At 36.7% G+C, this 24,212-nt stretch overlaps 2 protein-coding genes across 2 annotated transcripts in view; one reads left to right on the top strand and one right to left on the bottom strand.

The window, feature by feature from the left end:
* The window catches only part of LOC129938332 (rootletin), a 66,501-nt gene that overhangs the window by 32,652 nt on the left and 9,637 nt on the right, over positions 1 to 24,212 (bottom strand). The gene's annotated exons all lie outside the window — the stretch shown is intronic.
* Positions 19,735 to 22,161, top strand: LOC129938334 (uncharacterized). The gene has a single exon (XM_056045813.1). The coding sequence runs from the start codon at positions 20,129 to 20,131 to the stop codon at positions 21,851 to 21,853; it is 1,725 nt and encodes a 574-aa protein (XP_055901788.1). The 5' UTR covers positions 19,735 to 20,128; the 3' UTR covers positions 21,854 to 22,161.

Genomic DNA, 24,212 nt, shown 5'->3' with positions numbered 1-24,212 from the left:
ATACATAAAAAGGGTATTAAAAATTAAATACAAAATTATCGTCCCATTGCAACACTGTCCGTCATCCCTAAGTTATTTGAGTCCATTATTTGTAAATTCATATCCTTTTACTGTAAGTCTATAATTTGTGACAGTCAACATGGTTTTGTTCAAAATAAGTCAACAGTTACTAACCTCTTTCATTTTTTAGTTTAGATTAATTTGAAAGACGGAAGCAAGTTGAATGTGTCTTCACAGACTTCAGTAAGGCCTTTGATAAATTGTGGCATAAAACGTTAACTCCCAAACTCAAATCCCAAAGCTTTAACGATAAAATTGTTAGTTGGGTTTCGTCGTACTTATATAATAGATCATACAGCGTAGTTTTTAGGAATGAACAGTCATCATATTTTTATACCAACTCTGGCGTACCACAAGGTAGCCACTTAGGACCTTTACTGTTTATTTTGTACGTAAACGACTTACCTTCTATTATAAAACACTTAGGTATCTGTTTTAATTTACGCTGATGACATTCAAATTTTCAAACGTATTGACTCCCTTGACGACTGTTTACTCCTACAAGATGATCTAAATAGTTTTCCCGAATGGTGTTTTATAAATAAGCTTTTACTAAACATAGACAAATGTAAATCAATGTGTTTTACACGCAAACAATGTGTTTGGACTTTCAGTTATCAATTAGACTTTTCTTATTCGACTAAACTCTCTACTTTCTAGGTATTATTCTTGACTCAAAAATTTACTTTTACAAATCATTATGACTATATTATTAAAAAAGCAAATAAGATACTCGGACTTATAAAACGGTTTTCTAATTATTTTCGGTACCCTTATATTCTTAAATTTCTTTATATATCATTTGTAAGACCAATATTGGAATATGGCTGCATAATATGGGCTAACTTTTATTCAGTCTATATAAACAGAATAGAAGGAGTACAAAGAAGATTCATGCGCTTCTGCCTCTATTCCTTTCCATGGTCCAATAGGCTCGAAATTCCACCCCACAATCATAGGTTCACACTGATAAATCTTTCATCGCTTTTTAAACACGGGGAGTACATTCAGCTGTGCTTTATTATAAAATAATCAATGGCTCATTCATATCACCATTCATTTTGGAACAATTAAACTTTATTCATACCCGTTCAAGTAGTAGAAGACAAGATCCTTTACGTCCTTTATCCCTTTATCAAGCAGATCGAACTATGGGAAAAACAGTCCCCTCAACCAATTGATTTCAGATATTACTTTTTGGTATATTCCGTAAGCGATGATTTTAAAAGTAAAACATTTAAAGTAAATTTTTTCAACACATCGGTTTAGGTTTTTTATGCAAATTGCTTAAACCATTATAAATCTATTAATCTAAGAATAAATGTAATATTAGTCTTAAGTTCTAACGTTAGTTTGTTTAACGAATTCAATAAATATAAGGTAGGGTCTAGAAAACCAACATTATTCTTTAAGCCACGCTGCACGATACTAAACATTTAATATGACATAACATTTAATGCATCTGTTGGTATCAAAAGGTCCTTGTAAAGCCCACACTAGCCCTTCCTTGAACCTTCTTTAGTTTGTCGATGTTGGAACATTGTAATCCTTCATTTCTAAAAAAGCCTGATGGAACCTGGACAGCTTCTCCAGCCGAATCTCTTGAGCTATTGATGAAGACGCACTTTCCGGGTTGCGAGAGTGATAACCCCGAATCGCTTGAAACCACAGAGCTAAACGTAGCTCATGTGGAGCAAGTCAATTCCGTTATAACCAAAGAAAATATTTTGTGGGCCATCAATACTTTTTCTCCATATAAATCCCCAGGCATGGATGGCATACTGCCAGTTATGCTTCAAAAGTTGCATGATGTGGCAGCTCCATGGCTGGAACAAATTTTCAAAGGATGTCACCTTCTCAAACATGTGCCCACGTCGTGCAGACAGGTCAAAGTAGTTTTTATCCCGAAAGTGGGTAGGCGAGGTCACGAATCCGCGAAGCTTAAAATTTGTTTGCTTAAAACCTTGGAGGGCATTCTTGATTACCATATTAGAGAAATCCTAGTTGAACCACCTATCGAAAGCTCTCAGCATGCTTATGTTAAGGGCAAATCTACGGAGACTGCCCTCCATGAGGTAGTGCGTACTGTAGAACAAACAATCCATTATAAAGAATTTACTCTTGCACCTTCCTAGACATAGAAGGTGCTTTTAACCACGTCCTTACAGAATCCATAGAAGAATCGCTCGTTAAGTTCGGTGTAGAAGACTTCATTCGAGAATGGATTATTTCCATGCTCAGTGGTAGGAAGATTCGAGCCTCTCTAGGCAATACAATCGCAACAAAACACGTAAGTAGGGGAACACCCCAGGGTGGTGTCCTTTCGCCTCCTCTATGGATTCTGGTCATGGATACAATTCTCGTTAAATTAAAGAGATGTGGAGTGAAGGCGGTAGCCTACGCGGATGATTTGGTGCTATTTGTGTCAGGAAAGTACACATCTGTGATTAGTGAAATCACGGAGTCAGTAACCAAAGTAAAACTGAACTGTTGCTCTTCACCACCAAAACTAAAGTACCGCCGTTCACCCTACCTCGACTCAACGGTCAAATCATATCATTATCTTCCAGTGCAAAATATTTGGGAGTTATACTCGACCCTAAACTAAACTGGAAACTAAATATTGAAGTACGGGTTAAGAAGGCATGTGTTGCCTCCTACGCCTGCAGCAAAGTTTTCGGCAAAAAGTATGGACTTCATTCGAAGATGATTATATGGACGTACACAGCCGTAGTACGTCCAATATTATAACATATGGTTCGATTGTGAGGTGGCCTGTTCTTAGCAAAGCCTATAATATTAATAAGCTAAAGAAGGTTCAGGGAACAGCTTGCGTGGGCACTACAGGGGCCATGCGTACTTGCCCAACGGACGCCTTAAACGTTATTTTGGATCTTCTACCAATCGACCTTTTTATTAAATACATAGTTTCCTGCAGCGCTATTAGGCTGAAGGAATCAAATAGCTGGTTGTCAAAACCTTATGGTCACAGCAACACTACGAAATTCATTCCCTCAGATATTATCTCGGTAGACACTGACTACTGCACTCCTACTTTGAAGCTTAGTAAGGGTTTTAAGGTTATTTATCCATCGAGGGAAGATTGGGAGGATTGGGATGAAAACCCAAACCGAAACCGAAATGCGGCTATCTTTACAGACAGTCAGGCAGCTGTCAAAGCCATTAACTCGGAAATATCCTCATCTAAATTGGTCCAGCAATGTCGCGATGAGCTTGCGAGTCTGAATATTAACCTCGGTGTCACCCTGATCTGGGTTCCGGGCCATAGTGGTGGATCAGCCCTTCATAGCTCACTTGCGGAAATGGTTAACATTCCTCTTGGTGCTATGAAGGTAAAATCTTTTCTATCTACCAAACTGAATCAAACCGAAGGTGGAGCAATTTACCCAACTGCATTATATCTAGGAAGATATGGCCCACCTATAACAAAACCCGTACAAACGATCTTCTATGCAGGCCAAGGCAAGACATAGCCAGGATTGTTGCAGTTTGTACCGGACATTGGCCTATAGGAGTTCATGCAGAGAAGTTGGGTATCTCTTACAACACCTTTTGCCGTAGCTGCAGTGACCAAAGAGAAAGTGAAACGATAATCCATTTCCTCTGCAAATGTCCTGCTTTGCAAACACCAGAATGAAATGCTTTGGAAAAGCATTCTTTCAAGAACTTGATGAGCTATCTGAGACAAAAATTAGAGACCTAATTTTTTTTCTCAATGTGACAAAATGGCTCTAACATAATCGCTATGAAGCTTCTCTATCAATCTAATCCTTTCAATCAAAGGTCAACCGAGTTTTTGGTATCAAAACGGCGCACTACAGCGCTAATTGGATCTTAGGCTAGGTTGCCTAGAGATCGCCATTTCTACCTACCTACCTTGTCGATGTTGTATTTTTGTTGTGTCTAGTATTGATTTTAGTTCCATTTACATGATTTAAAATATGACATAACGTTTTTGAAACCTTAATAAAAATGAATATAGAATAGGAACCTCCAAAATCTTTCAAAATACAACAAATAACATAAATCACTGCATTAATTATTAATCTTATCTCCCTTAAAAACAACACACTACAGTAAATTACTAACAATTACTAACACTAAATCCACAATAGACGACATTGAAAGTTTAAAATATCATTAATTTATGATTCAGATTTCGTCTGGCTAGTTTTTTCTAGCTCTGATGCTATATTTCCAAAAATAACGCTCAGCTGTCTGAGTCTGATACGCAAAAACTTGAGGCAGTTTTCAAAGTTCAACTTAATAATTTAAGAAAAGTCTTTTAGTTTGTTCTTTATTATTTATGCATAACTTCTAAGAATTAAAATACATTGTATGTATAAATGAGGGTACCTAGAATTTGTATTAAATATGTACATAGTTTCTTTAATTTAAATTGGAAGAAATATTTTGAATAGAGATAAAATTTCAAGGCCATGGACTGGACTGGACTGGAGTACTTCAATATTCAGTAGATTAAATACCACACCAAGTCACGTCTTGACCAGGTTTGCTTATCATGAAATATTTAAACAATAAATATCAAAACAAAAGCAACAAGAATTCATGATAACCTTTTCTTTTGACATGTACAAAATATGTGCATACCTTACTTATATTTATTTAGATTTCCTTTATCAAAACAAGTGTCGGTATTTGAGATTGCCATAGAAACGGTATAGTTTTTCAATGCTTCGTCGTTGTCGTTGTAGCCGTTCCCGGGGACTTTCTCATTCATTTGAATTGATATATCTTAAATTTGTGTACATATAAAATTACTTAAAAAGCTGATGCCGTTGGGGTTTTTATAGGATTTATTATTAAATGCATCTACAGTTGAAGTTCCCTATAACGAACTTCTACATAACGAAGATCTCGCTATTACGAATTGATTTTGAGTACACATCTTTTTGGTGTGTTTTGATCTCCTTATAACGAATTTCTATAAAGCAAATTTTTCTAAAGGTTGGAAATAACTTAACAGAACCTTTCGTTGTCAAAAAAGCTTTTAGACAAGGTGATGCGCTGTCATGTGATTTTTTAACAACGTGCTTGAAAGAATAGTGCAGAGCTCACATGTCAACACTAGAAGCACTATCTTTCAAAATTCTGTCCAATTACTGGTGTATGCTGATGACATTGATATAATTGGAAGAACTCAGCGTGATGTCAATGGGGCTTGTGTGAGTATTGAGGCAGATGCGGCAAAAATGAGTTAAACGGTTAATGAGGGCAAAACAAATTACATGTTGTCGTCAAGAAAGGACATACAACACCGACGCAACGTCTTGGTCAAAACGTCACCATCAACAGACGTAACTTTGAAATAGTCAAGGACTTCGTCTACCTAGGCTCCACTGTAAACGCAGAAAACAACACCAGCGCAGAATAACTCTTGCTAACCGCTACTTCTTTGGACTAAGAAAGCAATTGAGTGGTAAAGTCCTCTCTCGAGGGACCAAAGTGTTGCTATATAAGACCCTTATTATCCCCGTCCTGCTATACGGTGCAGAAGCATGGACTATGACAAAAGCATATGAAAGCACCTTGGGTCGATTCGAGAAAAAAGTTCTTCGTGTGATCTAAGGTCATCGATGCATCGAAGGGGAGTGGAGGAGAAGATGGAACGACGAGCTGTACAGCGAGGAAGACCGCGGTTTAGGTGGTGCGCACAAGTGGAAAATGACCTCGCCCAACTTGGAGCGGGAAACTGGAGACATCTAGAGAAGTTTGTTGGGTGAAGCCCTAGTTCAAACAGGACTGTAAGTAAGTAAGAATTTTTCTCTGCAACGAACAAATTTTGTTGCTGGAAATACAAATCTCATACGTTTCTGTTTTCTGTTAAAAACAAAAGTATGCAGAGAAAAAAAAACCCTATAAGGGGATTTCCCCAAGATTTTAAATGTGAGCACTCTATGTTCAGGCTTCAGTGAATATAATCTCGAAGTAGCATTTCTCTTGAGAAAAAGTAGCTTCCAGTAGCTTATCAACAATTTTAAAAAACAAAACAGCGATTTTAAGAATATAGTAGAAGACGAGGAATTAAGCACTAAACGCAAAAGAAGAATTGAAGCAAGTACAGGATGGTTGGACAAGTTTAAGAAACGGCATGGAATCGCTTTAAAAAAAAAAAAACACACAGGATCGTGATGATTGAGTTATAAAGTTTTGCCACGATTAATACAAAATTACCCGGTGTTGATGATAGTAGTGCTGCTAAGTTCACAGGTGTCATAGTGACTGAACGTGTTGTTTCTGTTAACACTGATTTCGCTTCTACTCTTAATGGTGAAGTTGATGCTGATGCTCCTGCTGATGCTGTTGGTAAAATTGCTGCTGGTAATTTGCCTGCTGATGATAATGTTGCTGTTGGTGCTGCTGTTGATGAAGATGTTCTTAATGTCGATATTCTTCGAACAAAATCAGATGTTTCCGAACGCCCACAAGTTGATGTTGATGGTATAAATGGTGCTAGCCAACAAGGTAAGGTAACTTATAATATCGTTGCTAATAAGGTTATATTTGGCACCAAATTGCAATGCAATGATCTTAAGATAGCCAAAAATTTGAAATGATTCCATATTGGAAGTTTTCATCCCAAAACTAACACCGAAGGGATTATTAAATATATATCCAACAATCTTGAAATTGAACCAACTGAGATTTTATGCAATAAATTAGTCAAATTGAACTACGAACGAAAGCTGAATTTTGTTAATTTCAAGATTGGTATTCCATTTGAATCATCTAAGAAAATCTATGTCGACACTTTTTGGCCAAATGGTGTCAAGATTCGCCCTTTCTCGTTCAAGCCAAAAAACTAGCAAGATCTGAGAACTCACTGATATCCTCAAGCCTTATTCTTCATCCATCATGCTCATCCCTAAATGCGCAACCCACAAAACTTAATAAAACATCACTTAATGTATACTACCATAATGCTAGTGGCATTCGTAAAAAAGTATCAAATCTGTTCAATAACTCCAGTCACATGGATTATGATATAATTATTATTGTTGAAACGTGGTTGCATTCCGATATATGTATATTCATCTGAGCTGTTTGATTCTCGTCTATTCAACGTCTACAGACTTGACAGATGTAAGCCTGCAACAAAGCGTGGAGGTGGAATAATTGTTGCTGTCCGTTCTTCATTTACTTGTAAAGAAGTTACTTTGCCTCAATCTAATTTTTAATAAATTTGTATTTCAATTTATTATCAACTCAAAATATTATTTATTGAAATTGAAATGTATATTTTTTCTAGTCCAGTTTCTAATTATCATTCAACAATTTTTAACTTCAAGAAGACGAATTTTATTGAATTGAATAATTTTCTAATTAAGTTTAATTGGTCCAATGAATTTCTAAATTTAAATCTCGAAAAAACGTATCTCCGCTTTGCTTCTATAATATTAGAAGGTTTTTCTAAATTTATACCTTGTGCTCGTAATTCAAAATCAAATACACATCCAAAGCTTCCGTGGCACAATAAGCAATTATCTTACCTAAGAAATGCTAAACGTAAAGCTTTTAACAAATACAAGCAATCCAAAAGTGAGTTAAATTATGCTTATTTTAGTAAAATACGTAAAGATTTTTTCACACTTAATAAGTTCCTTCGCAAGAGTTACATCATGAATATAGAGAGTAATATTAAGAAAGATTGTAACTCATTCTGGTCGTTAGTCAACACGAAAAGGAAATCAAATAGATTTCCCAAAAATATGTCCTATAGGGATACCGAAGGGTAAAATATTGATTCTATTCTTGAATTATTTGCAAACTTCTTCCAATCGGTATACTCAACTCCTGATATTATCAATCATTCTTGTTTTCCCAATATACCAAGTAAGGTTGATATTGGTGATTTAAAGCTAAGTAGTTCTGAAGTGCTATCAGGACTTAAAGCATTAAAACCAAAATTTGATTCTGGAGTTGATGGCATCCCTGCTATATTTCTCAAACGTTGTGCTTCAGCACTTTGTATTCCTCTTGTTTGTATTTTTAATAAGTCCCTATCCGAAGGAGTCTTTCTCAATACATGGAAAACTTCATATCTAGTTCCAATTCATAAATCTGGATCTAAGAATATGATAGAAAATTATAGAGGTATCTCTAAGCTCTCAGCAATACCTAAATTGTTTGAAAATATTGTAAAAAACAAAATTGAATTCTTAACCAAGGAATCTATATCTGAATTCTAACATGGTTTTATATCTGGGCCATCCACTACAACCAATATGGTACTATTTTCAAGATATATTATAAATTCCATTGAAGATAAGTATCAGGTAGATGCGATTTATACAGATTTTAGCAAAGATTTTGATTCTGTGAATCATAACATTCTGGTGCAAAAACTGGAAATCTTTGGTTTCCATTCTAAGTTTTTAAGTTGGATTTCATCTTACCTGACGGGTAGGTCGCAAAAAGTTATCATTGATAGCTCTCTTTCAAAATCTATTTCATGCACTTCTGGCGTCCCTCAGGGTAGTCATTTGGGTCCTCTGCTCTTTAATATTTTTATTAATGACATTGCGTGTCTTTTATATGCTGACGACTTGGAATTATTTTTGAAGATCAAATGTGTTGAAGATTGCCACCTCTTACAATCTGATATTAACCTAATTGCGAATTGGTGTACTGCTAACAGTTTAAATCTAAACATAAAAAAATGTAATGTGATCACATTCTTCAAATCTAAAACATTTATTCATTTTAATTATTTAATAGAGGCTGATACACTTTCTCGAGTGGTTAAAATCAAAGACCTTGGCATAATTCTAAGTTCAAATTTTTCGTTTAAAAGTCATATTGACTGTATTGTCAGCAGAGCTAATTCACTTGTTGGCTTTATTAAGCGAAATTGTGTTGATTTTAGTGACCCTTTTGCTTTATTGTCGCTTTATACATCTCTTGTTAGGTCTGTATTAGAATATGCAGATGTTATATGGAACCCAACTTTTGGCACTTATTCTGATCGAATTGAAGAAGTCCAAAGGCGTTTTACAAAATTTATATTTTATAAAATGAATTGGAATTTTTCACCAGATTACAGAGCAAGATGTATTTTGTTGGGTATTAAGTCTCTTGAATCAAGACGAAAAATTCATGATGTAATGCTTGTGAGGGATGTGTTATGCTACCATGTAAGATGCCCTCAACTTCTTTCGATAATACCTATCTACGCGCCGCTAAGATCCTTTAGATCAGTAGATTTGCTTTATGAACAGTTTCACAGAACAAACTATGGTTTTAATGAGCCAGTCTCTAGAGCTATCATTAATTTCAATAAAGTTTGCCATTATGTTGACTTAAGTAGTTCGAGAAATTGTTTAAAGGAAAGTGTTTTGCTTTTATTTATTTTTTAATACTGTATATAGATATCGTTATAAAAAACATCAATTATTGTCATTATTGTAAGAATTCTTTAGTCGTAATCTGTTAGCTGTAAATTGCTTGTAGATGTTAATAAATAAATAAATAAAATTTCACCAAAAACGACATCTTTAATGGCGATGAGACTGGTTTGTTTTTCAAATGCTTTACCAATAAAACGCTGGCATTTAAAAATAAGAAATGCTCTGGTGGAAAACAGACCAAAGAGAGAATTACTGTCCTTGTAGCAAGCAATTTGACTGGGTCGAAGAAGCTTAAATTACTTGTTGTAGGTAAGGCCAAAAATGTAGATTATGAGTTCAACAAAAAAGGAAGGATGACAAGTGAAATTTTTACAAAATAGCTTTTAAATTATAAAACAAAAATTAAATTATAAACAAAATTTCTTTCGCAAAAGAGGAAGATTCTTTTTTTTTGATAACTGCACGGTAAATCCTAAGAATGTAAAAGATAAATTGAAAAACACTGAGCTTGCTTATTTTCCCCTCAACATGACTTCCTTACTTCTGCCAATAGACCAAGGCGTTATCTACAACTTAAAACAACATTACTGAAAACGTATTTTGACGAACATATTGACACAAATGGACGAGAACAAACCTGTTTCTGTCATAGACTTGCTACAACTTACTTACTTAAGATGGCGCTACAGTCCGGGGTGGACCTGGGCCTCAACCAACAAGCGTCTCCAGCCAGCTCGGTCCCTAGCTAGCTGTCTCCAGTTTCGCACGCCAAGTTGGTTGAGGTCCTCTCCCACCTGGGTGCGCCACCTGAGTCGCGGTCTTCCTCTACTGCGCCATCTATAAGCCGTTGGACTTTAATTCTGCTAACTAGGTCAGTGTCGCTGTACAGCCCTTACAGCTCGTCGTTATATCTACTCCTCCATTATCCATCTATGCGTACGGGACCAAAAATCACCCGAAGAATTTTTCTCTCAAAGCATCCTAAGACGCTCTCATCTTTCTTTGACAGGGTCCAGGCCTCAGCGCCATAAATGAGAACCGGGATGATGAGTGTCTTATAGATGGTGATTTTAGATGCTCGAGAGAGGACTTTACTTCTCAATTGCCTTCGAAGTCCAAAGAAGCAGCGATTTGCAAGAGTTATTCTTCGTTTGATTTCAGCGCTGGTGTCGTTGTCTGCATTAATAGCGGTACCTAGGTATAGGTAGACAAAGTCCTTAACTACCTCAAAGTTATAGCTGTCCATGGTGACGTTTTGTCAATGCAATGCTCAAAAACGCTCCACTAACATCACGCTTTGATCTTCCAATTATGTCAATATCATCTGCGTATCCGAGTAATTGGATGGATCTTTGGAAGATTGTGCCTCTAGTGTTGACGGTTGAGTTTTGCACAATTCTTTCCAGAACGATGTTGACATCAAATGAATCGGTAAGATCTTTTCCGACCTTGATAGAGCAGCGTGCATTCTCCATCGTCATTCTGCACAAACGGATAAGTTTGACGGGGATGCCAAAACTAGACATTGCTTTGTAGAGCTCTTTCTTATAGATGCTGTCATACGCGGCTTTAAAATCGATAAAGAGATGGTGGGTATCGATTTGAAGCTCCTGGGTTTTTTCCAAGATCTGCCGTAGTGTGAATATTTGGTCGATAGTGGACTTTCCTGGTCTGAAGCCACACTGATAAGGACCAATCAGGTTGTTGACGAATAGCTTCAGACGTTCACATAATACGGCAGAGAGGATCTTATACGCAATGTTAAGGAGACTGATGCCTCTGTAGTTGGCGCAGTTTAGAGGGTCTCCTTTCTTATGTATCGGGCACACTATGCTGAGATTCCACTCATCGGGCATGCAGATGAGTTGGTGCATGCTCCCTACCAAGTCATCGCCTGCTGCTTTGAATAGTTCGGCGGTGATGCCGTCAGCTCCAGCAGCTTTGTTTGACTTAAGTTTAGATATAGCTATCTTCACTTCGTCAAGGTCGGGTAGGCGGAATTGTTGATCTGCGTCGCCGAGGTTGAGTGGTTCTATCTCCCTTACAGCGGAGTTCGGTTCGTCATCGCCGTTATATAATTTGGAGAAGTGATCTTTCCATATTCTCAGCATCGACTGTGGTTCTACTACGATGTTCCCTTGATCGTCTTTACAGGCTTCGGTTCGTGGCTGGTACCCTTGGGAGGTTTTTTTTACCTTTTGGTAAAATTTACGAACCTCATTCCTGTTGTGACATCCCTCTATATCCTCGATCGCGCGCTTCTCATGCTCTCTTTTTTTCCGTCTAAGAAGCCGGTGTTCCTCTCTCCTCTTCTGCTCGTAGAGCTCGCGAGCAGCTCTAGTCCTTTTGTGCAGCGCCGTTTTGTATGCCTCTTGTTTCGCTGCGTGCGCTTGCCGGCATTCGTCGTCAAACCAGGGGTTTCGCTGTGGTGGCCGTGTGAAACCTAGCACTTCAGAGGCGGCATCTCTGATGGCTGCAAGGCAATGTTGCCACTGGTTTTCAATGCTTAATGCAGGAAGCATAGGACTCCTTAGGAGGTTACTAGAGACTCGATCGGAAAAGGACATGGCAGTCTCTTGCGATTGTAGCCGTCTAACGTCGAATCTTCTCACAGTACCTCCTTGTTTTGGCTTGGATCGGGATATCCGTAGCCGTACCTTGGCTACAACGAGGTAGTGGTCCGAGTCAATGTTGGCCTCTCGGAATGTTCGGATATCCTGGATACTGGAGAAGTGTCGTGCGTCGATCGCAATGTGGTCAATCTGGTTGACGGTTGATTGATCAGGAGATTTCCATGTCCCCTTGTGGATATTAAGATGCGTGAACTGCGTACTAGCTACCAGAACGTCTCGCCCCGCAGCGAAATCGACCAGCCTGAATCCGTTGTTGGAGGTAGTGTCGTGCAGGCTGTATCTCCCGATTATGCCACCAAAGATGTCTTCTCTTCCTAGCTTGGCATTAAAATCTCCTAAGACAATTTTATTGTCATAGCCAGGGCACTGCTCATATGTCTTATCCAAGAGCTCGAAGAATATGTCTGTGTTGTCTTCATCTTTCTCCTCTGTTGGGGCATGCACGCATATTAAGCTTATGTTGGCGAATTTAGCCCTGATGCGGATTGTCGTGATGCGCTCGCTCACACTGTTGAAACTCAAGACTTTTTAACTGAGTCTAGTTCCAATAACACATCCACACCCAAATAGACGCTGTCTTTGTTCTCGGTAGCAGTCGCCGTAGTATATATCGCAGTTTGCTTTTGCCCGGTCCATCCCATTTCTTGGATGGCGGTAATATCTGCCTTGGAGCAGTTTCGGGCTTCCGCTAATTGTTTGGCTGCACGTGGTCTGTTAATGATGTTTTTACGTGGCCAGGTAGTCACCCCGACGGCACAACAACCAAACTGGAGGGCCAGATCCTTAGTGTAACTCCAAGGAAGAAGAGCCGGATAAACCACTCCTTACAGGCCTGGGCTCCGAATTTGTCAAGAAGCCCTATAAGGTGTTCACTTAGTAGTTCAAGCTTACTGCAACTGTAGACGCCACCGTTGATTCCATTTCGAGAATTCGTCCGCTGCCGCCTGGATAAGGAGAGGCGCCTTAGTGGGAACACCTCTCCCCCCCTCTCTCGTTTGCTGCCCACAACAACTTTCCACTGGGGTTGGAACCCAATCTCCAGTTGAGGTACTAGGCACCCGATGTTCACCGCAGGGAGGTGAGAGTAGGAGTTGATAGACAGAGGTGAGTTTTGAGAAAAACCTGTGGAAGCTTGTGTCCTCTTGAATGCACATGTCTACCATTTGAACTTGATACAAGCCGTAAGAAATATTGAATATAAAATGGAAGAATGTAATCCAAACTAAAATCACTGTCTTCTTTAAATAAAAGTAAAATTTCTGTATAACGAATTTTTTAATTTTCTGGTCCCGTACAAATTCGCTATAGGGGAGTTTGACTGTATTATTAAAATTTCATGATATAAAATTTGTAATACATACTTATATACATAAATAGATATCGTAGTTTTAGGTCCGGCTGCCAATTCCATATTGGTCTATCGTTGATTTTACTAATTCAATATTTTCAAATAAAAAACATCATCTTTTTCGATCTAAGCTTTTGCTCTAAAGTAAATGCTTTATACTTTGTTTAACTGCATTGTAGACAAACAATTTCTTTTAAAAATTAAATAAAATGCCAATAATACAAGCTTTGTTTATAAAATTGCACTTTTCTCAAATTGTTGATTATAAGTACATTATAAGTATGCTATGGAGAGATTCAAATGTCAATTTTGAAACTCAGTAAATATAGTAATATCAGAACACTCCGAATCCGGCCGCAACTTATTCATTGGATTTTTTAATCGTCATAAAGATGTCTTCCCTAGCATCATTCTTATTGTTCTTAACAAAAGTTATCACTATCAGCACGACACTGTATTATTGTATTAAATAATACATTTAAGTATTTTTAATATAAACAGTAATTTTCTACTTCATTATTGGATTTAATTTAAATTAGCTTTATTTATTAATAATTGAAGATACCTTTATCAACGTAATAAATTAAGCAACTTAGCTAATATTTATGACACTTATTTTCAGGAACATTATACGGATAATAAATAATTGATTTTATAAATAAATCAATATGTAATCCTATATTTATGAGATATTTATTTATAGTTAGACCATATTAATTAAATGCGATATTTTGTTTTATCAATTGACACTTTTTCCTCATACGTCGTTAGTCCTTTTCTATAAGATAGTCACAAGGTTTTCCTTACTGGAAAACAAATTTCTCAATGGGTTTTGGTGGCCTTATTTCAAATTCGACTTCAAAACTAGTTTATCACGTCACATTTGACATATTACTTTTATAAATTCGAAAAACACGTATTTCAGGCTATGTAAATTTTCCAAATCATCAAAGATTAATTCAATTTTCAGTTAAAATATTTATATTTTTTCATATTATATTTGAAAAATCTTCATGAGTTTTGTTAGATTTCACTCGTCTTACAAAAATCTAAAAGAAACGCTAAACCATTTATGCTAAAACGGTTTTCAACGGAAAAAGGTAACACGGTTTGAAAGTAAGTTTTGGTATTGTAAGGAATCTCAACATGCCTACTGTAAAGGTAAATCGGTGGAAACAGCGTAATACACCTTAGTACGCACCATCGAATATTCCCTCCATCATAAAGAGTTCACTCAGGGCCGTCCTTACCCTTTTGGGGGCCCTGGGCACTTTTCGAAAATGGGGCCCCTGTATGATTGTATCAGCAAATTCATTGATCACATCTTCAAAATCGGTTCCTCTGAGCATTGACATCAGTGACAAACATGTCAATGGTTCTTGAATCATTGTAGTTCTGAGTTCGTTTTTGATTCTTTTTAAGAAAAAAATTCTATTTAAGAAAATTCTTAGTGCAATTTCAACATTTGGAAATTCATCTTCAATTTTATTAGTTTTTAAAAAATGATAAAGCTCTAGAATGTTGTCAGTTTTTTCATTTTAATGTCGACTAATTTTCAAGTAGTCTTTTAAGGGCCTATTATGGATCCCAACTCAACTTAGTTGAGTTGTAATCAAGACAACTCAATTTGAAGACAACTGCAAAAAAAAATCGTATTATGTAAGACAACTTTTTTCAGTTGAGTAGACCAAATACGTTGCCTACTTTTATGTGCTTGTTTTGTGTCAAAATCAGCTGTGTAAAGTAAAATACGTAGGAATTTCAAAATTTTGAATTCAGTGCAAAATTTTATAAAAAAGACAAAATAATAGGAAATGGAGAGTTCTAGTGATTTGTTTCTTGGATATTCGGAAGAAGAAAATGCTCTGAATGTTGCGCTGATGAGAAATAACATTCAAGATCATTCCAATCCATTGGAACTTCCAAACAAAAAGTATTATATATAAACAAATGCTTTGATGAGTGTTGATTTTAATGTCTTCGTTTTGTTTCAGATTTATAAGTTATTTTAGACTCAACAAAGACGCATTTGTTTATGTGCTAAATGAAATCCAAGATCATTTGAAACAACCACAGCGTTCCTCCGCAATCCCACCAATTCTCAAACTCTGCACTGCCCTACGTTTCATGGCAGAAGGAAGTTACCAAAAGTGTAGTGGTAATGATTTTAATTTAGGCCTTGCTCAGCCAATAGTTTCGGTAGTGTTAAAAAAAGTGCTAGACGTAGTAGAAGAACGTATCTGTCCACAATGCATTAAGGCTCGTATGACAAACGATGAGATGAATTCACAAAAATTCATTTTTACCAGAAAACCAGATTTCCTGGAGTAATAGGATGCATCGATGGAACTCATGTTCGAATCATAGCACCAAAAAATGGTGGTCTTGATGGTGGTCCAATGCTATTCAGTTGAACAGCTATATTTTCCCATTCTTCGTCTTGGGTTCTTTTTGTGGAACCGAGTTGTCCCTTGCCTCTGGCCAGCTCAGGTTTCTGCTGCAGAACCTCAATCAACCTCTCGAATTGGGCAGGTTTAGTTATTTTTAATCTAAAAAATTATTTTCTTACAGATGTTTATATTATTATTTGTAAAACTTACATTTTTTTCCCCATTTTCTTAAAAAAATTGGTTTTCAATGAACTGTTGATGCCTACAGTTTTTTTTTTGTACACACAAATGCACTACACAACTAGTAAATATCAGTTGCTGAATTTTGACAACAATCACAACTGAGAGACAACTCAACTGGCTTACATAATAACCCGAACACACTTAAAAAGTCAACCATTTTTTAGTTGACTACTGGTTGACTTGTGACAGTCAACTAGTTGTGATCGGTAATACCGATTGCCAGATTACAACTCAACTTTGTTCTTAGTTGTCTTACATAACAGGCCCCTTAAATTCAGGAATTCAGCATGTAGCTCATCTCCGTTCACATCTACGGTGCAAAATTTAGCAAAAGATTTGCAGTTCTCTTTTAAGTCTTCTGAATTCAGATTTTTCAATCGAAAAAAAAGTCTAAAACTTGGCCAATCTTCGTATACAAACCTAGTCGCTGTTTGAAATGAACGCTTAGTGTGCCGACAATGGGAAGAAAGGTTTCAATTTTAAGTCTTTCTTTCCCAGTCAGAATTACTGAGGGCCGTCAAAAAAAAGTCTGGCGTGAGCTTCTACACCTCATCCTTTCAGAAAGGTCCTTATATTCGGAATCCGTTTTTTTTTGTCTGGCTGATGAATCAAAGTTATCAAAATTGTCTCTGAGCCCAATTATAAATTCATCTATTGCGCTCAGCAAATTTATTGCAACATCCAGGGTAATATTTTGTTTTTGAAGTACAGTACTTGTTTTATTAATTCTTTCCAATACAGAGTTCCAACATTCTGTAAGTATGGTAAATTCAAGCTTGGACATTTTTTTTCAAAGACTTAATGCTTCCTCTCTGGCTTCTCGTGCCTATCCTAAATCGTTCGCGATTGACATTAAAGCTTCTTCAATTTCTTGATGACCTTTATATAAGGCGCTTAGTGCATCAGCTCGTGCCGACCATCTTGTTTGAGAAAGACTTTTTAAAACTTTTTTTGGACCTAAATGAACAGTCAACACACTCGATCGATGAGAAGATACCGAAAAAAAGTAATACAATTTTTGAATAATGTCAAAGAAGTTGGTTGCTTTTAAAACACACCCAGCGGCATGCACTTCTACCAAGTTTAATGAGTGCCCTGCACATGGTACAAAAGTTTTATTTTTATGCACTTCAAAAACACAAATGATACACGCAAACTTTACATAGAACGATGATCAAAACGGAACATTCTAACATTTTTAATAAATATGATTTAAAATCATGAAAATAATATTTTTATTTTTAAAATCATTAAATGAAAATAAAATTAAAAATGAACCAGCATAGTGTTCAAATATGCGTTTCTCCCCGGTGCAATTTGAACACTATGCTGGTTCATTTTTATTTTTATTTTTATTTTTATTTTCATTTAATGATTTTAAAAATAAAAATATTATTTTCATGATTTTAAATCATATTTATTAAAAATAATTGGTGTTCAGGAACAAACAGTTCGACTGTTAACAGTCAAACATTTCATATTCTAACATTGTATCGAAATATTTTTTTTTTTTCTTGAAAATAGACCAATAGATGTTAAGTGATATTTCAGCAATTTGGGGGCCCCTGGTGATTGCGGGGCCCTGGGCCCAATTTTGAAATAAATAAAATGCACGACTGGATCATTAGAATTTGATAATTTTTTCAAAAAAGTTTGTTTAAGAATATTCCCTATATTTTAGGATTTAAAAATGTACCTGAAAAATAAGTTTTTCTCAAAAATTTAAATATCATTTTATTTGTCAAAAAATCTAGATTAACTTATTTTTTTCGAAAATCATTTTAAATTTGAAATTTTATCTTAAAAATATTTTTGTTAAGCACTTTATATAGAGCTTATAAATATTATGTATATTTTACATTTAAATTTCGTCAACAAATGTCCTCTTTCTGAGATATCGAGTTTTATAAACAAAATTAATATCTTTTTTAAAAATCAAAAAAAATACATTTTTGATCGTTTGATCATCAAAAAGAGTTTCCACAAAAAGAGAAGATTATTGAAATCGGTCCATTAGCTCTTGAGAAGACTGAAAATCACATTTTTTAAGCAACAAATTTGTATGAGGACTGCTGTTTTTTTCGTATTAATAAAATGAAAAAATGCCTTACGCGTTTTGAAATTTCGGCTGAAAACCTTAATTTCTATCAACACAATTGTTTGGACTGTAGGATTAATTAATTAATTCAAAATATATTAGGGGTCATATCCATTAACGCAATACGATTAGTTTTGAATTGAAGGGAATTCCTACTAAAAAGCAAACAAATTGTCTCAGAGGGGTCGGGGTCATGACCCCTACGCCCCCCTGGATCCACCATTGGTCAGGCCGCTATCAAATCTCTTGACTCTGTCTCAACAAACTCTATAACAGTCCATAACTGTCGAATATCTCTTATGGCGATGGCATAAGAGTTTAATATTCACCTTTGCTGGGTGCCGGGCCATAGAGACATTCCAGGAACCTGTAAGGCAGATGAACTCGCGAGGAACGGTACAGTGCAGCCCATCCTACCACGTTTGGGAAAGCTGGCATACTAATCGCTACATATAATCTATTGCCTGACAGGACGCTGTGAAGAAAGCAAACACCAGGTCGACTAATATCACCACGTGTCAGTTCACAAAAAACATTTGGCATACATTATAGTTTAACTTAGCCTGTCCGTATAGGACCAGTAAGTTAGTTGTAAGTTATGGTTAATTAGGATAGTTTTATGAATTTTTGTCTAGCTTTTAGATAGTTTTAAGATTGAATAAATAAAAATGAATTGAAAAAAAGGCAGATGTCTTGGGTTCGATCTTTTGTGAGATTGACAAATCCACCATCTTGTCATGAAAAGTGCTCCTCAAATTAACCATTCGGATTCAGCTTGGGATGAAAAGTAAAGTTTTTCTTATTTTCTATAAATTCCGAAATAAAAAGTAGACTTATTTGATTATATAACTTTATAATTTTGTTGCTCGTTATCTTATCGTGACTTTTCTCACACTAAACAAAATACACCTGAGAATAATCACACATCAAAGTTCGAAGAAAACTAAAAGAACAAACTATAAAAGTTGTATCATTTTAAAGCTAAACGTAGCCACTTTTTTTGTATAGTTCAAGCATATAAGTATGTAACTTCAATAAAACCTATAACAGCTCTATCCCAGACTTGATGACCCCAAAAGAAACTATTGCAATAACAACCGAACCCTCACGATAACGATTCTCCGATCGATCAGCAATTTCAATTCCTTATCACTTTGAGGTAACGAGGTGAGTAAATAAAATATTGAATTTTTATTCCATCATAACTCATTTTGTCCATACAATAATAACTGTTAAACTTATAGTAGTTTTATTTTTATTAATAAAACAAAATATTTTTGGTAAAATTTGTGTTGGGGACGGGGCATTTTGGCGATGATTATAAATGTTTATCGGCACGATTTGTGCGAGTGTTTAATCTTAAAATAAATAAACAAAAAATAAAAAGCAAGATTGCGAATGTGTGAATGTGAACGCGAATGCGACCGCGACCGCGCGGTGGCCAATGTGCTGCAATTCACTTTTGCACTCTGGATGCCGAACTGATAAGCTTGTCCCAACTTCCAACCCAAACCCAAGTATAGCCAAGCCAAAGCAAGCCAAGCCATGCCACTTGCGCATTTAGTCGATTTAAATGAAATGGAAAATTGTTCTAAGTACATAATGTAGTAGCAGAGGATCAAAGTACGTGATAACGGTAAATTGTATAATTGCACAGTCGCCAACGCCACCGCCGCCAGCCGCCTGCGCCTGGCGCACCGCACACCAAATCTAGTTATACGGCGCCTGCTCTATGTATCTTTCATCTCTACAACAACAACTGCCAACTTAAAAGATGCGACCATAATTAAAAATCATTTAGTCTCTTAATTTCTGCCAACGTTGCATATCAATATTAGTTTACGTGCTGAATCTCAGCTCAGCTCAGCTAAGCTTGATCCCTTGCGATTAAAGCGAAATTTTTTTCAAAATTACGAGTAAATTCCTCCGATCGTTTAGTGCGGTAGCGGTTTTTGAATAACTCGAATATGCCGGCATCCAATAATCGCGGTGATAGAGACGATATTCGGTTAAGTGAAAAATCCATCGAAATGGACAGTGCCAAACCGATAGTCTTGCGCCGATCGGTCAGTTCAGGACATATAATTACTCCTTCGGTGGCCCATCCGACACGGCGCAGCTTCACGACATCCTTCATGAGGATTCCGGAGGATCGTGAAATAAATATAGTGCGTCCAACGGGCAGAGAAGATCTTAACGTTAACTCAGTTCAACTTCAAAGTGGAACCTCGTCGTCGGTGGTTATGTTTTGGAGTTCTCCAGTGGGGAGCTTGATTCTGTGGTGGCCCACCCTGATGATCGCTCTGACATTGAGTATCCTGAGGCGCGTTCTGCAAGTGTTTATGTTTGTTCCATTGATGATTGCCGCTCCCAGTTTCTGGCTTTCGGCTTTGCTTTGGATATTCTGGAAGGTAATGCGTATTCCAATTTCAATACTCAAATGGATCCTCAGTTCAACGGCCGAAGATTTAATCGGTAACAATGCAGCATCGGTCACAAATAGAAGCGATAAACGCACAGTGCTTATCAGCTGTGGCAGCACAATACAAACACTTCACATGGCTCGGAACTTGTATTCGTCTGGAGCCAGAGTTATCGTTTTCGAATTCGAGGGACACTTTGGACTGGCTCGATTCTCGACTGCGGTACACAAATTCTACTCCGTTCCCAAGCCAACGGCGGATAACCCGGATAGCTATATTGCCGCTCTATGCAACATTGTCGACAAAGAGAAGCCATCCTATTATGTGCCCGTTTGTGCAACAAGTCCGGCCTATTACGATGCTCTGGCTAAGCCCCATTTGGAATTGCTCGGTTGCGCCACATTCTTGCCGAGTTTACAAGAAAATGTTGCTATAGATGACTCGCTGAAGTTTTTCCAGAAATGCCGAACAAGTGGAATACCTTTGCCCGCTTTCAAGGTCCTATCCTCTAAGGAGGATCTGTTTCTGTTGTACGAGAGCGGCTTTATTGCAGCATTCCGGAATATCATGATGGCGGTGGGAATGCAAGGACTCCTGGAACGTTTCAAATATGTCGTGCCCAATAACAGACGCGACTTCAAATTCAATCATGAAATCAGTGAAAAGTGTCAGTGGCTGATTGTGCGAGACATTCCCGGAGACCACTATGTCACTTGTACGACTGTTAAGGACTCGAAAGTCATAGCAAACGCCTCGTGTGTCGTCGAGCCCGAAACAAAGAATCTTATTCCAAAGTACAGCAAAGGCATTGAGATTTGGATTAAGGAGTTTTTCGCACGGACAAGAAGTCAGAGACCCATAAATGGACACATAAGCTTTCGGTTGGTCAAGAGCCAGGCTACCGGGGAATTTCTGCCTCTCGGTGCTAGGGTAGGTGTTTCACTGCCATACATTTGCTATAGCGGAACACATGCTAAGGTACTTTGCAAGCCCTGTTCACACAATAACCAAACCCATTCCTTACTCGACGATGGTGGGCTCTTCTGGACAAATGAAAACCATAAAACTTCATCGATTGATGCTATTAGCAGGAGACTGTTGGGTAGTATTCTAGACAAACGCGAAGCGCTTTTCGCTTACTGGGATCCGTTGCCATATTGCGCCTACTATCACTTTCAGTTGCCGCTGGCTTCAGTGAAGACATTTCTGCAAAAACGCCAGAACACACCGAAGAAGATTCCAACGGCCATAGCATCGCCTGTAAATTAATCAAATATAATTTTGTTTGAAGAGATATACAAGACGCGAGGAGAGAGATCTATAGACTTTTTTGATAAGCAAATACAGGGGTAGCTGGTATCAGTCAGATTGATAATTATTAATTTAAGTTAAGTTAATATCTTGTTGTTATTTTTATAAAATTATTATTAATAAAATAATACATATTGTGTATGTAGAAGTAGTTGTAAACCTTATCTGTTAATCACGAATAGAAAATAGAAATTTATGCATGTATAGTCATTAAATGTACTCAATAAAAACAAAATATAATAAAAATATAGTTATGAAATAATGTAGCTGCATAACGGTTTCGATTAAACAATGTTGTTTTTTCGAACAACACAAAACTGGGTGTTTGGTTTGGATTAAGTTATCGAATCTTTTAAGTATGAGTAAGTCACTAAAAGTATGTTTTGAATAACGTCCCTTGAACCAAAAATAAATTGGGATGCAGACTTTTCGAGATTGACAACAAATGTTTAGGCACAAAAATCAAAAATTTGTTTTGGATCTCCATCCTGTTGAAATTTTAATCCAGGCTAAGTATAGGGGCTCCTAGAACAAAGTGTGGAAGTAGTCCTCTTTCTTAATTTTTCTTTTAACACTATTCCGACCGAAGGTGTCAAAAGACACCTTTTCAAACTTTGACTTGAAATTATTTTTTAAGTTGAATAATTTTTTCAAATTTTTTTTTTTGACAATTCATATAATAGTTGTTAAAATAATTTTGTGGCATCACTATACTCGTACTCATCCTGAAACTCAAGATACATACGTGGTATACCTATTCCGACCATGGGGTGTCTTTTGACACCTTAAAGATTTTACTACACTTTTCAACCATGAACTCTTTTTTCATAACCATTTGAATTCTTATGAACGTTATGGCATTCCAAAATTTATATAAAATCTACCGTTATTTCATTCCATAAATCTGTACAAGTCGAAAAGAACGGAAAGCGTCTTCCCGAAACAATTAAATTTTACAACAGCACAAAATTTGGGGTCGATATTGATGACCAAATGGCAAGAAAATATAGCGTGAAATGTAAGTGCCGTAGATGGCCTATGCACGTGTTTTTCAATGTCCTTGATTTCATCGGTATAAATGCATGGATTCTTTATAAAGAAACGACAGGTGAAAACATTTCACGGAGAGATTTCTTATTCCAGTTGGGAGAGGAACTATCGACTGCATATAAAGAATGCAATGAGAGAACAACAAATACGGCAATATCATCAGCTGTTTCATGCCATATCAGTTCCATTCCAAAAAGGGTGAAAAAGTGCCAAGTAATGTATTGTTCCGGTAATAGAGCCACTACAATTTGTTGTCAGTGTAAAAAATACTCGTGTGGCAAATGCTATAAAGACCAACCATTCACCTGTAAAAAGTGTTGTATTGAATAAGAAAAACAATAGTTCATTTAATAATAAATATATATAGGTCAGAAATAATAATATATATTATTTTCGATTAAAAAAATAAACAAAATGTAAAAAAGAGTAACTTTTAAAGGTTTTTCATTGGTAATTGGCTAAGGTGTCAAAAGACACCTTTTGGTCGGAATAGGTATACACAACATCTTGGTCTGAATAGTGTTAAAGTGGCTTAATTCGTGACCATGACGTTTTCCCCATCGTGCTTAACTGTTTATTTAACATGGTTTATTTGGAAGTTTCTCCAGCCCGCGCTACCAAAATTGTTTACCATCTGGCTGCGAACTGAAACCGAATAAATTAGAATTCGTCTCACCACGCTACACTTTTTAAGACATCGACTTTCCAATGTCTGGGTTCGCTAGCGAATTTTAACCTTGCCCGCCTTTTTGTTGCTGAAACGTACGGGCTGATATACTTCCTTAGAAGCATCCTTTAGATAACTTAAACAAACTAAAGGTTTCTTTGTAAACGGTGATTTTTTAAGAGCTTGAGAACTTTTAAAAAAAAAAACGCATAAAATTTGCAAAATCTCATCGATTCTTTATTTGAAACGTTAGATTGGTCCATGACATTTACTTTTTAAAGATAATTTCATTTAAATCTTGACCGCGGCTGCGTCTTAGGTGGTCCATTCGGAAAGTCCAATTTTGGGTAACTTTTTCGAGCATTTCGGCCGGAATAGTCCGAATTTCTTCGGAAATGTTGTCTTCCAAAGCTGGAATAGTTGCTGGCTTATTTGTGTAGACTTTAGACTTGACGTAGCCCCGCAAAAAATATTCTAAAGGCGTCAAATCACATGATCTTGGTGGCCAACTTACCGGTCCATTCCTTGAGATGAATTGTTCTCCGAAGTTTTCCCTCAAAATGGCCATAGAATCGCGAGCTGTGTGGCATGTGGCGCCAT

This window comes from Eupeodes corollae, chromosome 1 (genome assembly GCF_945859685.1).
Source record: "Eupeodes corollae chromosome 1, idEupCoro1.1, whole genome shotgun sequence".
Lineage (NCBI taxonomy): Eukaryota > Metazoa > Arthropoda > Insecta > Diptera > Syrphidae > Eupeodes > Eupeodes corollae.
Note: the sequence above shows the minus strand (reverse complement) of the source record. Positions and strands in the feature narration are given on the sequence as shown.